The sequence below is a fragment of the Sebastes fasciatus genome, chromosome 24, assembly GCF_043250625.1.
Source record: "Sebastes fasciatus isolate fSebFas1 chromosome 24, fSebFas1.pri, whole genome shotgun sequence".
Taxonomy (NCBI): Eukaryota; Metazoa; Chordata; class Actinopteri; order Perciformes; family Sebastidae; genus Sebastes; species Sebastes fasciatus.
In genome coordinates this window covers 3211180-3228112 of record NC_133818.1, presented here as the reverse complement: position 1 = coordinate 3228112, position 16933 = coordinate 3211180, and the positions used below count along the sequence as shown (strand labels likewise).

Genomic DNA, 16933 nt, shown 5'->3' with positions numbered 1-16933 from the left:
TTACTACTAAATAGAATTATTATTAGTAAAATGTCTGTTATATTATTATATATGATATATTAGATTGTTAATACTAATATAATAATAAGCCAATATAGATGAGAAGTCCTTAAAGTTCTCAGAAAAATGGAAAATTGTACATTTACAATATCCTTTAATCCTATACGTCTCAAACTGGTCCTCACAAGGTTAGTAAAACAAACACGCAGACGGTCATTAAACTCAATCTGGGGTTTTACTGGTGAGATAAACATTTCATAATGTTTTTTTACCAAGATGATTAAGACACACTGATGCTGTATTAATGGGCAAAACATCCTTTAATCATTTCATTTACAGGAAAAACAAACAGAATTTCTTCATCTAGCTGTGTTTCTGAGGGCTTTTCCATCTAGACCACATTAAAAACACAGAATACTGGGAATTGTTTGGCATGAAAATGTAAAACAAAGACAGTAAATACAGTGTGTCGGCTAGTGGCAGCTTCAATACAAAAATATTGGAATGAGGCTTTAAAAAGACCCTCAGTATGACAGATCTTTCTGTAGGAGTATAGCTCAGTAAAGGGATGCTTGCTTGACATCTCATAATAATAAGTTAGAACAATAATGGTGATTAAGAGGCTTACAGTGTGTTTAAAAGAGGCACTTCTTCATCATCGCTCCTTCAGTAAATTACATAAATATATATCTCAGCCAGCAGTTCATCCTGTGCTGAGTAATAAAAGTGGGCTTGATGACGTCCAAAACAAAAGATGAGGTCAACTTGTTTCAGTCCTCTGAACCTGCGATGCAAAGAAATTCAGCATTGATTAATTAAAGTTTTACACTAACTCCCAACCCCCAAGGCCACAGAAGATTTGCTGCAGAGCTGCGAGGAAATTCTGCAAAAGAAGCTCAACAATAATTAAATTTATTAGGATCTCATAGCGGGGGTTCTGCAGCATTTAACGAGCTGCATTTTAGACTTTTTAATACTTCAGAGAACACAATTTAATATCTGTTTCACGATCATACTGGCCAAAGCAACTCCCCGCAGTATATCACAATAATTCCTGCCAGTAAAATTACATTTTGGTTTCAGTTTAGCCAAATGTTAATCATCGTCAACCCTCTCACTCATTTTCTAACTCATAGGAATGTTGGGATGATAAATACAGTGAAAAATATTCATGTACTTAAAAAAACAGCACTTCTATTGTGAATGTATTTGCACACACTGCAGTGTGCAAACTGATGGTGTAAAGAACTATTTAACAATTCTGACCCCTCGTCAATATAAAAACTGTCTAATGATTGGGAACTCCTGTATTGCAGCGCATGAAAAATCACTGCTGCAATTTAAAAAAATCTCTAAAATGGTTTCATTTGTGTCGAAGAATAACCTCAGTTAATGGTAAATTCTTAAAAATGCACTTTAATGTGTTAATTTGTGTGCTGGCACTGAAGTTCTTTTAAACGCTGTTCATGTTAGTGTGGAATCAAACTGCTACATGTTGTCAGATTTCCTTTTTTTTTAGCTAAATTAAGTTATTAAATAACTTTGAAGGATTCTCCTTCACACTCCACCGGTAAAGGGCAGTAAATATAGAGCACCGCGCCGCGAGGTGTGTTGGATTTGACCACCTCTGAGGTGCAAATGCCACCAAGTGCACCTCCAGTTTCATCCAAACATTCAACCCAAACTCCCCTTTGCAAAAACAACCCATTAAAACAAGTCATGTCTGAGTCTTAAAATCATTTTTAAAAATGAGTTGCAGTATTTCCAACTTGTTTCCAGAATTCTGGCCTTATTTCAAGCTATTTTCTTTAAATAATAAATCTATATAAATACAGTTTTTGTCAAGATACTGACTCATTTACAGGACTTGACACAAGTGAAACAACAGCAGACTATTAGTCAGATTTTAAGACTGAACTCGAGACAAGCCGACTTGTTAAGATGAATATTTTTGCAGTAATAAAACACACAGTTTAAAGCTCAGTGTGTGTAAATTAAATAGTTTCTAAGTGAACAGACTGTCTGGGTTTTCTATTCCTCTGTCTGAGGATGGGTGCGTTTGGTCTTTGTCCTGGTTAGAGTCTGTGGGTGCTGGGTGGGTGGGGTTTGGTTGTGTGGGTGTTTCTGTGCCGTCATCAGTCGGGTTTCTGTGTGACGCCTCGTTCTCGGCTGACGCCTGCTCATTAGGTACCTGGCAACAAGAGGAACAAACAGTGATGATGGTTGACAGACAAACAGTTTTGGCAGCAACATGGAGGAACAACTATCTTTTATTTAATAAAGTATCTACAAACAGGAAAGAGCGAGCTGAAAAAACGTAGTCAACACAACATTAAAGCAATGATGTTAATGCTCACATGTTAGGGTGCTAACTAGATAAACTCACTATGACATAGATTTAAGAAACAGCCAGACTTCCCTTCACGTCTAACTTCCTCTGCTGCACTAATCTGTCAGGAACGTCTTCAGCCTCGGTGAGACCTCGGCTCCTCCAAAATGGCCGCCAGAGGGTGGGGGTGGGAGGGTGACATCACCGAGCGAGTCATAAAGGCATGCATGCAGCACACAAGGCGCCACGACACGGGGGCGTGGGAGGATCGCAAAAACGTATGCATGCATGTACACGCCCACATACCACAGAAGTTTAGATGAGTCACTGTAATCACCACATGCATCAACACACACACACACACACACACACACACACAGAGGAAACCCTGGACGCCCCCCGCACAGACACGCACACATGCTGTACACACACAGTAGTTTTCCATCGACTTTGGCACGCAAAGACGTCTCACCTGTCTTCAGAGTGTGTGTGTGAGCAGAGGAGGAAGTGTCAGAAAGTTCCGGTTAGTGAAAGTTAAAGCTACACAGTCATTAAAGTTTCAGACACAACAGATAGAAAGGGTATTATTATTATTAGTATTATGTGTGTATATATATATATATATATATATATATATACAGCTACTACTGTCAGCAGGCACTATGGTCCAAGTGTTTGTTTGATTTCTACTTTAGATTTTAGTTATTCATATTTTGTTATCTATCTATCTATCTATCTATCTATCTATCTATCTATCTATCTATCTATCTATCCTAATTCTCTTTTAATTACTGTGCTGAGCATAATTGTTCATATTTGTTCACCTGTAGTGGTCGACTTTCTGAAGGTGGTCCGTTGCTCTTCGCCATGTTCATCATCTCCTTGATCTGGACGATGGCGAAGGCGATGGTGACCCACGGGGCGCCAGAGAGCACCCATGCCGGCTTGGCCACGTCCTCCTGCTCCTCCTGGTGTTTGGTCTTCTTGACGGGCAACGCGGCGGCCTGATGAGCCGGGGCGGGGCTACCGGCGGCGGTCTGGCTCTGCACCAGGTCGATGGTGGCGATGGGAACCGGGCTGGAGGCAACCGGGATGTTCTCAGCCAGCATTTTGTCCTCTGAGAGAAGATGAAGTGAGAGGAAAACAAGATTTATTTTAGAGTAAACTTACCTTAAATGTATTTTAGATTTCAACAAGGAGTCTCGACTCATAGAGGAACTAAAAAATCACTACAACTGCAGCAAAAGCATAAGAAATAAAGAGGAGAAAAACGGTATACGACCGCAAACATAATCTAAACAAGCTGAAAATAATTACAGAGGAAAGTAAAAAACAATTGTGATCATATAACGGTTGTTTCCACCAACATTCATACTCTATTTTTAGTCTTGCAAGTCAGAAAGGCGAGCATACTGAATGCCAAATAAATACAGACTTGGATTATAGTTGTGTCTCTGAAATCCTACAAAATCCAACTGCTGGAAACCTACGAGAACTAAGATTATTCTGTTAATTAATTAATCTGCAATCTGCATGAAAAGGAAAAGAAATGGAAGAAAAAATGAATGAACTTTGCATGGAGAGATTAGGACATGGACTGTAAACTCCTGGAGGAGGTGGACTTTAGCCGAGCTGCAGTGATGCACTAAAACCTGCTGACGTGCCTTTCTGTCCACATCTTATAAACGTTTTCTCACCTTTCCCCTCAGCCTCTCCAGTCAGACACTGGATGAAGGAGAAGATGAGGAGGATGACGAGGGAGGCCATGCCGATTCCTCTGAACGTCGCTGCAGCACCTGCAAAGCAAACAGGAAGAAAACTGTAAGTGGTGTAGAAACTCACATCTAGAAGTATCTCCACTTGATTTATTAGAAGACTTTCATTCAGTATTAAGTTTAATTAGAGCAGGAATACTCCATTTAAATAGCTGACAGATACGCAGCCACCAATATATCCAGGTTATTGCTTTTTAAAAATGTTTTTCTGCCCCAAAATGAATGCACCATAACACCACAACTGCTATTTAACTGCATTAGCCAGTACACTATACTATATATTCACTATATGCCACCGTTGTGTCGTACCAAAGTAGTTGACAAACACTCCTCCCACCATGGCTCCACAGCCGCGGCCCAGGCCGAGGTGAACGCCCTGCAGGATGCCCTGCGCCGACGTCCTCAGGGCCGGCGGGACCGCCGCACTCAGGAAGGAGATACAGGCTGCCCAAACTGAGGCGTGGGTCACACCTGGAGGACACACAGGGACAGATATAGGTCGCAGCTGGAAGAGGATGAAACTACTCACAGAAATTTAAACTGCAGTTACAGCGTTGTTTCAAAATAAACTGGACCTACAATGATGCAACTGTTGACTATTTCATGTTTTATAATTTAGGAAAACATTGTTCTGTGTGCGTGTTAGTGAGATACATTTATTGTTGGTTTTAGTCTCTAAAAGTGAACAAAAATAGCCTTTATCTTTAACTTCAAAAGTCCTGACGCTTTGAGAAGGTAATTTATACACAATTAAACGCAGCCTTGTGGAAATGATGAACAAAGAGATACAGCAGACGCATTTATTGTTCATTTAACTGAGCTGCTTGTGTCTCTGTAAACTTGTTATATACAAATGTGGTAAACTGTACGTGGGAAAGCTGCAGCTGCAGCTGTAATGTTTGAAAATCAAGAGAAACGGCCGACCTCTATAAAGTAAAATGTCACTGTATTGTTTATTTCTTTTTGGCACTTCTTCAGTTCTGGACAGCCTGGAGTAAGATTTCACGTCTTTGAGGGAACAGCTGAGAGTCTGAGTCTCCACATTTGTCTTCAAGTGTTTTGGCTCAAGTTTCAGTGGTAAAAATCACACTTTATTTATCGGGGTTACTGAAACTGTGATCACAACATACCGCAAAGTGAAATATGATTCAACAGTGGTGTCATTATTTAACACAGCCTAAGCACTGCTTTGTTAAAGCACATTACTTCTTCTTTAATATTCTTTTTCTATACCTCTCTGTGCTCCTATTTCCTTCTCACTTTTCCTTCGTAAATATTTTATTATAAATTATATATAAAAGTTGAGTTCTATTTCTTAAGAAACAAGAAGGTTAACTTAATTCCACAGATTTTAAAGAGTTATGTTACATTGAGACACTACTTTAGTGTCATTACAGTAATTAAATATAAAAAAAAATTCATATATATTCACCTCAAGTAAGTGAGACATATTTGTATTATAATAAGTCTTGTTTATCAATAATTAGTGTAACTTAATTAACATTTCCACCATGGCAGTAATTAAAGATCGATTTATTACAGTAAATCAAAATAAGTTTAATTGCAAGTGGTTAAAAGAAAAATAAATGTTTTAATTACATTATTTTGCTTCTGTTTGACTGTTTTTTTTTTAATGTCTTTATAAGGCGCCTTTTATTACATATATATCACTACCAGCATATTAATGGGCAATAATTAACAAGAAATACAAGATATTTATAATAGATCATTTAGAAACAGTATCTCCATTACATAGTTTGTTCACCAGAGAGCAACGTTAATTTTTCGATTGTAAAATGTCCTGATCAATACACGTCTCGGTCACTACTACTGCTAAATTCATAAATATTAATATTGATATCTGGCCCAAAAAAAGACAACATTTGTCGGTCTGAGATTTATTTACTGTGCAAAATGTAATGAATATATCCCTTCTGTTGTGGTTAAACATCTCCCTACATGAAGATCAAATCTGCACTTTTATTTTGCCAACTTCCTGTCTGAAGTCACGTGACCACCACGCCTTCACAAAGGGCTGGTCGCAGCTTATCAGGCTCTGTGTGCTCAAGTTAAACAACAGTAAAACTGTAATGATGTGTTCTGATGTTGTTAAAGTGAAATGTACTCAGTTTAAAACGTTTTAATTGTTTTACTGGTCAAGAGTAAAAATAGGCAGCGAACTAAAGTTAAAGTATTGAACTAGTTTTCATGCGTTTATTCTGTGAGGCGTCAGTGTTTCCTCAAGGCGTACTATTTCAAACAAACCACACAGACTCTCACAGTAGTTGCTCCCCTCTGATCTCTTAACTATAGTTTACCATCTTACATAAGTATATATATAAAAACAACAACACAATGACATCTGTAAACAGTAATACAGTAGAGCAGTGGTGCAGAATGCAAAAGGTGCTGAAATAAATATGATTAATGTACATGAGGTAGGTGGATATGACAGTTTATACAGATTATACAGTGTATACAGGGATGCTTATATTTATATTTGTAGTAGAGAAAGTACGAGAGAGCGCGACAACGAGGCTGCTATTTCTACCGCCATTTAATATCTATTTGGGGGATAATTATGTCTTCAGTTTTGAAACTACAGTTCCTGTAATGCTTTGTGGGATGTACACAGGAAGTATAATGTTGCCACGGATACAGCGAGTTGGCTGTGGGCTACAACTTTTTTAGCCTTTTTGTGTTTACATTTGTGTCAAATTGGCACCATTAAAAGTGTGCCAAATCAAATATTATCAGTTCATGTTTGTGATGTACTCATGGATGTACAAACAACTATCACTGGATTACTTTGATATTGAAGAAAATGTGACGATTCTCAGGCAAGTTCTGCAGTTATAAGGAGTGTCCTTTTTCTATGATTTCTAAGAGGATTATTTATTCACGATGGAGACAATGATTTCCTTGGAAAATGTGAGTCACACTAAATCTAACACTATATGTATCGTGTCTGTCGTGATCTATGAAAAGGAGTACAATGTTTGATGCAAAGGCGTTAGAGGTCGTTTCAGGTGAGGTGGAGTGCTGGGAGAAACCCATTATTGTAAATGACTGTTGATAATAAAATAGGCTGAACTGTCGGAGGAAAAAGGCCGACTGATAAGCGTCCTGTTAGACAAACAAGGCCGCTTCCTGTCCTGTCCCCAGGGTCCTAGCTTCCACACACTCCCTGCAGACGGAGAAATGTTACCTTGAAGAACTTCCATAGGCAGGACGATCCAGGCGTTCGTCAGGTAGGAGATGTACAGGTAGCGAGCTGTGTTGCAGGCCAAGCCGATGTACAGCACCCTAAGAGGGAAAAGATGGAAGAGGACAGGGTGTAAATATATAACTTTTTGGACTTCATGTGGACTTTATGTAGAATCATACAGCCTTTAAAGCAGAGTGCAAAAGTATAGTTTGTTAATTGCAGTTTGTTTTAGGGCTGCAACCAACGATTATTCATGAGCTGACAGCATCAAATAGTGACAAATTACCGTTATAATTTGCCAGAGCACAAAGTGACGTGGAAAATGACATGTCCAAAACCCAAACATACTCAATTTACTGTCATATGATAAAGAAAATCTTCACATTTGAGAGGCTGAATCCAGAGAGGGATTGGTATTATGCTGGAAAAATTCTCAAAACTTTAGATTGGTTAAATTGGTTATTAACTAAAGTAACCAAGTTTTTTTTGTGGGCTTTTGGTAACCGTCTTGAAATTGATTCACTATCCTTTAGTGTAGAAAATGTCTTAAAATTTCTGATTTTGCTTCCCCCAAAGTAAAACCATCCACAGGGTTGTTTGGTTTATTATGTCTCATGACATTTTCTTATTTGTTGAAGGTCTTTGCTCTCACCAGGACAAACAAAGAAGTCAAACGGATCTGAAAAATGACACACCCTCAAAACGCTCACTTGTTCATCACCAGACTGGCACAGGATCACTTCAATGTTTGTTCATCCAAAGAAGGTTTGCTGAGCACTCAAACAGATAAGTCAGGTGATGCATGGTTGAATGACAGCTGAGGATCTCTCACTAAAAACATGAAGATCTTATTATCTTATGTATTAATGTGGGCTTTTTCGACAGGGTCAGGACATCTGCAGCCTGCTGTGACTTACTAACATCCTCCCATCTATGATCAGATGGACGACCACCAGAGTGAGATGCTAAAAACCTGCAGCTTGCAGTTTGTTTCTACTCGAGCTCAGACTTTCCATGAAAGCAGGAAGTGTGTTGGCAGCAGAGTGTCACATCCTCTGAAGACTGAACAACATGAAGAAAATACAAAGTGTGAGATGAACCTGCTGAATACTGACTCAACAGTAAAGCATAGATTGAAGTTAATGTTATATTAAAATTATGATTTAAATCAGTAACTGTGTGAGAAAATACTTAAAAATGATGAACTCAAGACCCCCACAGGTGGCCACAGGAGAAATCTGAGGGGTCGTGAGATAATTACCAGAATAGACTTTCCTCTATCTAATAAAATAAAGGCCTTTATGATTAATATAAGGCAGCAAGGCCGGTATATTTAGTTAGTAATTAATTATAATTCTTTCAAAAACACTCCCTTCCCTTTAACTTCCCCTCCAGCGCTGTACCTGTAACGTCTCGGACTTTGAAACAACTCCTGAGTCAACAGCAGAGACGTTGCAGGTACGGAGCTGCAGGCGATATTTAACACCAAGCTCTCAAATGTCCCTGCTGTCCGCGAGGGCCGACTTCAAATTCACTCCGACAGAAACCCCCCGAGCATCAATGACAGCTTTGTCTCATACATTCACTCTTCACTGCTGCTGCTGCTGCTGGTGCAGGGTGGAGGACGGATTGGACTGCTCAGTTTGTAGCACAAAAATATGACCTTATTCACTGTCCAATGTATGATTTAGCTAGTTTATCATCAGGCTGTACTGGAGGTCAATAAGGTTGCAGAAGATGAGGAAGTCAGTCATGATTTACAAGATCTACTGGACATTTAATTGGACTTGAAACTAAATCTAACACCTGCTAGTTTAAAAGAGTGTTGGCTACTTAAAGCAGGATAAAGAATAACAAAATACAGTTTTTCATTAAAAATATTTGTTTTTATACTGAAAAAATTAAAATATCTTAAGGCTATCTTCACCTATGAGGTTTTTGGTTCCGTTTGTTTTAGGGCTGCCCCCTCTTAGTCGACTAATTGATCATTTTGGTCTTAGTCAACTAAGATTTCTTTAGTCCATTAGTCATCTGTTATGCTTTTTCATGCATTTCTGAGTACATCTTTGGTAATCACAAGACTTAAAATGGTGCTTTTGTGTGATTCTTTGTGGAGAAACTCAGTATCACAGATCTGTCGATTAAATCAACTAATCGATTAGTAGACAAAAAAGTGTTAGTTGACTAAGAATCTCTTTGGTCGAGGACAGTACTAGTTTGTTTATAATTTATATTTCAACAGGATCTAAATCCAGGACTTTCTTAAGGGAGTTTTGCAATATTTGTGCATATTTTGAACATTATATCTACATAAAGAATCTGCTATGTGTAATCACATGCAGATTCATGTTGTGTACATTTAAAATAACAGATTTAGATGACTGTGCAGCCTTGGTGGAGGTACATGTATACGCTCCAAGCGCTTTCCAGTTTAAAATGTCACTGTTTGCTGTAAAAAACAGTCTTTACGCTGCATTTCATATCAATTATGTCATTAATAAAACATAAATATCAAACACTCTATGATTCCAGCTTCTCTAATGTTTGCTGCTTTCCTCCGCTGTATTTCATTGTAAAGTGAATATTTTTGGACATTTAAAGACATGACTTTGGGATCTGGGAACATTTTATAGACTAAACAAATAATGGTAAAATTAACTGACAAATCAATCACTAATAATAATAGTCTACATTTTATTCTCTTAAAATTCAGTGAAAGATAATGTAACCTCCCAGGTGTGTGTCTTACCTGACGTGTCCGACCAGCTCGATGAACTTGTGGCTGGTGAAGTAGGCAGCGAGCTCCGAGATGTGGCTCAGGATGGAGCAGACCCCGAACAGCGTGGTGGTCCCATTCAGGTCCTCCAAGTGCCAGTACAGGAAGGTGAAGACGAAGCCGTAGCCGAAGCCCATGAACCAGGCGACGAACAGGACGGAGCTGTAGCGCACGCTGCAGAGCAGCTTTAGCAGGTCGGTGTAGTGGAACTCCTGAGCAGCGTCAGGGCTGACGGAAGTCTGGTCCGAGGAGTTGGACTCAGGTAACGCTCTCGGGCTGCCCACATCCTCCACCACCCCCTCTGGAACCTCGTGTCGGTAGTCGTCACCATTGTCAAAGTAAAACTGAGTGGCAACAATGAACGCCAGGCCCATCAGCACACCAAAGGAAATGAAGGCGATCTGGTAGTTGTGGAGACGGAATTCGGGCACGATGCAGCCCACGCCGTCGATCATCACGGTGAGGTGTGTGTGGTCGATCCAGATGCCCACCAGCAACATGGCCATACCCCAGCCCAGCGAGCCCCACATCCTCTGCAGACCGTACCGGTCACGAGCCTTCCCGAGGTACTGCAGGGTGACGGTGTCCACGATGGTGATGGCGGGAGCGCTGAAGAACTCGCCCACAATGATGACAAGCAAGATGAGCAGGAAGATGTTCTCCACCTGGTCCTTGTTGTAGATGATCTGGTACTCCTTGGGCTTGGTTGGAGCAGGGGAGGTTGTGGTCGTGGTAGTGGGGAGGGTGATGTTTGGGGTGTGGAGGGTGGTGTTTAGCGTGAGTTGGGTGGGGGTTGGCTTGAGCTGGGTGGTGTTTGCCGGCTTTAAGGGAGCTGAAGTGTTGTTGGCGTCTATGCTTCGCTCGTGCCTGTGGAACACGCTTAAATAGGAGTCCAGGATCTCAGGAAGCCAAGGGATGTTTAGAAAGCTCCGGCGAGTTCTGATGTGGTTGGTGGAGTTGCTCAGCTGCGTGAAGTTACTGTGCGGGAGAGTCGGCATCACAGGCGGCATCGTTGTCGGAGGTTCAGCACCTAGCTCCTCACACTTCATCTCAGCGGGTTTGACAAAGCCGATGCCGCAGTTGAACACCAGCCAGCAGAAAACAGAAAACAGCAGGACAAGCTTCCCTTTCTTGAAGCGGTCGGCCACCACTCCCCAGAAGGGGGCGCTGCAGAACTCGATGAAGTAGCGGATGCCGACGAGCAGCCCACTGCGGCTGGCCGACATGCCGAGCTGCTTGTAGTACACGGCCAGCAGAGGGTGCAGCGAGCCGTAGGCGGCGTAGAAGAAGAAGTAGAAGAGTTTTGAGATGAGGAGTTGGCTGTTGATTTGGAGGCACATCCTCTCGCAGCAGTCTATTGAGTTGGGCCGCGAAGCCACTGACTGCTCGGATGGCGTGTCCGAGGACGGTGGCGTCGCAGAACCATCCGCCGGCCCCTCCATCGACAGCGTGTTGAACGGCTCGGCCAACACATACTTCCTCTTCTGCTCTTCCTCGTCGTCTGACAGGATGGCAACCTTGTCGTCAGCTGCCATATCTGGAAGATAAGGCGAGAGCGGCACCAACGTTCAATAACCAAATGATGCTGAATTCATTCTGTCTGCTTTGTGAAACCACAATGATGTTTGGCAGGACACCAAACATGATGACGGGTTCCTCTACTGTAAATATAGCAGTATATCTCTATTTAAAAAACAGGTGATGCTCACCATGAAAACACAAGTGCCTTAAAATGACTCACATTCTTTCCCCAACATCAACACCTAGTCAGGCATTAATCAGACATCCAATACTAATAGAAATAGAGCTGGTGAGCTTTAAATACTGCACAAAATAGCTTTTTAAGGTAGTAATACTAATTAGAAGTGTGATTAAGGGATGTTACAGAGATGTTTACCTTAGAGTTAAATCAGGTCTAAATGTTTTCATTTGGAGACCTGACTGCATTATTAAATGTTAGATCTTGTTTTAAAAGCCTCAACCAACTTTAGATAAGTGAAACCTTTATTTTATTTGTGAAAAAGGGGAAATGTCTCTGCTTTTTTGCTATGCAGAGAAATGACCCCATACAATAGCACTATACTAGATTAATAGGGAGACTCCAGAGACTGACTGACATATTCATTTCCTCCTTTTCACTTGGACAACAAAAGTAGAAATTTTTTTTTTACCTGCTTAAATTCAATCACACAACTCTGGAGTCAAAAAGCAGTGAAATCACTCACATTTCTGTGTTTTAACAAATAAATAAAGGTTACACAAATCAGAAACTGTGTGTTAAACAGTCTCTGGGGTCTAATCTAGTCCAGTATTATAGACCCAGGCATCGTGCTCATTTTCAGGTTCATACTTGTATTTTGTGTTTCTATTAGAACATGTTTACATGCTGCAATGTGAAAAAAAACACTTTATTTTCCTCATACTGTCTGTCTGAATATACCTGTATTCACCCTCCGTCTGAAACCCTCCGTTTTAGTGCATTTCAACGGAATTGCAACAGAATTGCGTTGCCTGGCAACAATTTGGGTCCATGTTTACTTCCTGTCAGCTGATGTCATTCACATACACTGCAACCAGGAAATAAACTGGAACACATTTAGAATGTTAAACCTTAAACCCACTCAAACCTGCTTTATAATATAAAACACATGAAAATCTGACTTTTTACAATATGGGACCTTTAAAGGTCACCTATTATGCAAAATGCACTTTTCCATGTCTTTTAAACATCAATATCTGTCCCCAGTGTGTCTACAGGCCACCATAGTATCATAAAAGACCATCCTCTCTCTTTTTCTCCTCCTCCGTTTGTCCGGAAATGGGTGCAGAAAAAAAATTCGCTTTTTTTCCTTCTCTTCTGACGTCATTAGAGAAATGCAAGCCATGTAAGGGTTTCCTGGTCGAACCAGAGAGAACCTTCAGTAGCTGACCCCGCCCCACAGCGCGTCACTGTCTCTCCTCCTCAACCTAACTTGAGCAAAGTCTGCAAGAACCAGCAGAACAGGCTTCATGTACTCCCATCATCTAAATATAACATGTTCTTTCACAAAGGCTTTATGTAATTACACTGTTTAAACAGATGATATTTATATATTATATATATTTGATGTCATGCATGTAGCAGATTACAGGTAGTAAATAGTGACTTGTAAGCAACACAACACATTTCTGTTTCACAGTCAAACTTTATTTGAGTAGACAGATGACAATATTAATTATTCACAGCATTTGTAATCATCTCACCTGTTAGTTAGTTATGTTAACATGGTACAGGAGAAAGTCTTTCAGCTCTGGTAAACTATGGTAAGCTAAGCTCCGGTGGTCTGTAGTCATGGTAACACAGAGACAGCTACTACTGTAAATAATATACCATTACTCTGATCTTCCATACATTTATCTTTTAGCAGAAATAATGAACTGACTACTGTTTCACATCTTCTATTTTCCACCCTGATGGTCGCTGTGTTTACACACCGTGTCATAGCGGTAGCATGTAGCTAACCCGTTAGCATGTAGCTACATGCTACCGGGTTAGCTACATGCTACCGGGTTAGCTTTGTATCTCCATGTAAACAGAGCCATCTGCCCACAGCTGTCTGCTCTCCTCTGGGATGATTCTGTCGGTCATTTCTCACAGATGGATCTGTAAAGACAGACGTAAAACAGAGTGTATGTTTACGGTTTACAGAGTTGATGCATGAGGTAAACACTGAGCTAACTAACAGAGCTATAAACAGCATTATTTACCTGAGAGAAACCGTCAGGAGAACCTGGAATCTGGACCGCAGATGTTCATCATGTGTCGCCGATTTCTGATCAGATTCCTCCGGTAACGTGCGCTGGGTGAAGTTTCTGGTTTATAAACTTTAAAGTGGTTTATAAACTTTATTCTAGCTGCTCTCTCTCTCTCTCTCTCTCTCTCTAGAGAGAGAGAGAGAGAGAGCTTCTCCGGGAGGGAGGGGGAGGGTGACGCTGTTGTTGAGGACGTTTGATTGACAGAAAACGCTGACCAATCAGAGCAGAGTGGGAGGAGACAGAGGCTACAGACACAGAAATCAGCACTTTTGGAAATGGGCTGAAACGGAGGTTATAGAGACATGCTGGAATGCATGATCTGATTGTTTTTTTGAAAAAAAACTTCAGAGACATGGTTTGGAGGTGTCTGAGACCTATAATAACTAGTTTAAATGGAGTATAATATGTGACCTTTAATATAAGGAAAACCTTTCTGCCACGGTGGCAGGTGACCTGAAAGTTTTACCTGCCACAGCCAACATTTACGCTGTTATTTGGCAGGTGGCAGGTGCTAGTTTCATTCCCTGGACCCAACACTATGTCATGATAGATATTAAAACTGATTATCAAAGCAACATTGATCAATACAGATTCTGCAGCTGCAGAGCCTGCAGCGACCATTGGAGGTCCTCGGACCCCAGTTTGAACACCATCTGTCCGTCACTGTGGGTCCTATGCGGAAGTAGTCGGCATCTTGAACAAAGCTTATTTTAGCTGTTAAACACACTAAATCTAAAACATTTAAATAGAGAAAACATGTTATAAATGAGTCAAAATGGAGATAGTCACAATAAACCGGTTAAACAGGCTGGAAACGACTCTAACGTGGCACCTTCTGCCATTTAGTCGCTTCTAACCTCAAATAAACATCATTTAATGTACAATAAAACAGCACATTTAACCACTAAAGGTATTAATGTTCTTACCTGCTCAGGTGACCGCTCCCATTAAACTATGACTGCGCAGTTTCTCTTGTATTTCTCTCCTTTGTTGGTCATATTTCACTGAAAACACCTCATAAATATTACTAGAATTAGCAGATAATGTTTGAATTTACTGTACTATGTGTAGGTTTTTATTCTAGTGTTAATTTAAAGTGTTTCTGCGGCTCTCTGCTCTCTTTGTGTTGAGGAACAACAGCAGCTCGTCTAACCGGAGCTCCCACCTGTCCAACCGTCCAACCTCAGCATGGACCAACCATCAAGCATACCACCATGCACCTGACAGCTTCCTGCACAGGCCTACAAAATAAAACTGTTATATCATAATGAAAAGGTGTATTTATTATTTATTTGTAAAATCATTTCAAGTTCAAGTTTAGTTTATTGATCACATACACATTGACATGGCAGTGAGATTCTTTGTTCCCGTTTGTTACTCTCTCATTCCTGTATAACCACACCTGCCTTCTTATTATCCATAGAACATTTTAAAAGGAAACTATCATCACATTTAATTCATGATGCCTAATTATCTTTTGATATGTTTAGATATATTTTCTTTTCTTCTGTACTGTGTTTTTTTTATGTATTTCATTGTTTTTATTGGATTGTTTTCCACTGTTTGGTTAGGTTTTTCTGCACATTTCGTGTACTTCTTCTTGTTTAACTTTTGCTGTATTTTTAAAATTATGTTAGTTTAGATCTTCTTCCTTTTTTGTTATTGTGTTTTTTCCTCCTGGGGTTGGTGGGAAGGTCCTTTGTATATAAGCCTGTAAGGCTTCTTGACCTCTCCTGACACATTTCTTGTTTTTTTTCATTGACTGGATTTTGTGTAGTTTTATATATGTGCAAATAAATAAATTAAAAAAATAGACAATCAATCAATCAATTGAATAACAACAATGAAGTAAAATATAATCATCTTTATAAATATTATAAATATAGCAGCAACAATAGCAAAAGTTTGAGGAAAATAAAGTAGTTTTTTTTAACATTACAGCATTTAAATATGTTCTAGTAGAAACACAAAACACAAGTATGAACCTGAACATGAGCACGATATGGGACCTTTAAATTCTGAATGTGTATATTTTTTTCCAGACAAATGTAATGCTTTTATTTTGTCGACATCCGGTTGCCTCAGTGCTTCATGCTGGTCACTTTGACGCAGCAGAGCGACTCTGCCTGAAGGTTTCCAGTGTGTCTGTTAAAGGGGAAACTTCCATTAATACACAGTCAAAACATATTAAAAAAAATCCAGTAATTCATCTTAAAAAGACTCAGTACAACCATCACTGTAAAACAATACAGTAGAGTATAAACAATACAACATTCAACTCACCACTAAGCTGCACAGATAGGTAGGTAGATGTCCCTACAGTGATATTATGGAGATATTACAGCAACTATAATAATCATAGATAGATATTAATACATTTAATTATTAATCAAATGTCATTAAATGATTTTCAAAGCAATATATCTGTTTTACCTGCAGGGGGCGCCATAGACTTCCATGTAACATTGATGATGTGAATGTCCTTTGTTGAAAAATGTGGGCAAAAGTTTATGTTAAATAATAAGTTTTAATCAATAAAATGTCACAACATCCCATTTAATGTTTTTCAAACTTGGAGTCACATCAGGAACATTGAAAACACACTGTAACTGTAACCACATCCATTCACAGAAATAAAATATTCCACTGTCGGTTTAAAAGAAAGCTTTTTCATCTTTTCATGTGAAGCAGATGGGAAATCCCACTAAATTAACCGCAGAGTCTGAAATCTCTTTCCAGGCGTGCAGATGTTCCTGTGGGATTTAAGCAATGACGGTGAAGCAACGATTATTATTATTATTTACTTATTTATCTCACTTATTATTGTAAGTGTTGGTATTATTATTGTTATTGATATTATTATCATGACCTCATCATCTTTATTATTATTCATATTATTAATATATATGTGTATGTGTATATACTGTATTATATATATATTTTACTCATTTATTTTCTTTTTGTTTTGTTTTTGTTCCCCCTATGCTCTACACATAAAAGGAAGGATATCTGTATGTGTGTGTGTAGATGTGTGTGCATGTGTACACTAT

The 16933-nt window shown here is 39.5% G+C and overlaps 1 protein-coding gene and 1 long non-coding RNA gene across 2 annotated transcripts; one reads left to right on the top strand and one right to left on the bottom strand.

Annotated features, from left to right (window-relative positions):
• Positions 1-305: 305 nt before the first annotated feature.
• On the bottom strand, positions 306-15075 carry LOC141762617 (major facilitator superfamily domain-containing protein 6-like). The gene is made up of 7 exons (XM_074626547.1): positions 14810-15075; positions 10062-11625; positions 7313-7410; positions 4414-4575; positions 4027-4125; positions 3154-3446; positions 306-2191 (listed from the first exon to the last, which is right to left on the bottom strand). Exons 2-7 carry the CDS (start codon positions 11621-11623, stop codon positions 2006-2008), a joined length of 2400 nt encoding a protein of 799 aa, XP_074482648.1. The 5' UTR covers positions 11624-11625; positions 14810-15075; the 3' UTR covers positions 306-2005.
• LOC141762618 (uncharacterized) lies at positions 6730-9147 on the top strand. The gene is made up of 4 exons (XR_012592861.1): positions 6730-7035; positions 7270-7355; positions 7951-8107; positions 8198-9147. It is a non-coding gene; the product is annotated as an uncharacterized LOC141762618 (long non-coding RNA).
• Positions 15076-16933: the final 1858 nt, after the last annotated feature.

What these genes read in the sequence shown, in the direction of transcription:
- LOC141762617 (XM_074626547.1), bottom strand. Translation starts at nt 11,623, where the DNA reads ATGGCAGCTGACGACAAGGTTGCCATCCTGTCAGACGACGAGGAAGAG. An exon ending in GCCTATGGAAGTTCTTCAAG is followed by an intron (nt 4,576 to 7,312) that starts GTAACATTTCTC and finishes TGTGTCCTCCAG; the next exon opens with GTGTGACCCACGCCTCAGTT. An exon ending in CAGAAAGTCGACCACTACAG is followed by an intron (nt 2,192 to 3,153) that starts GTGAACAAATAT and finishes TCTTGTTGCCAG; the next exon opens with GTACCTAATGAGCAGGCGTC.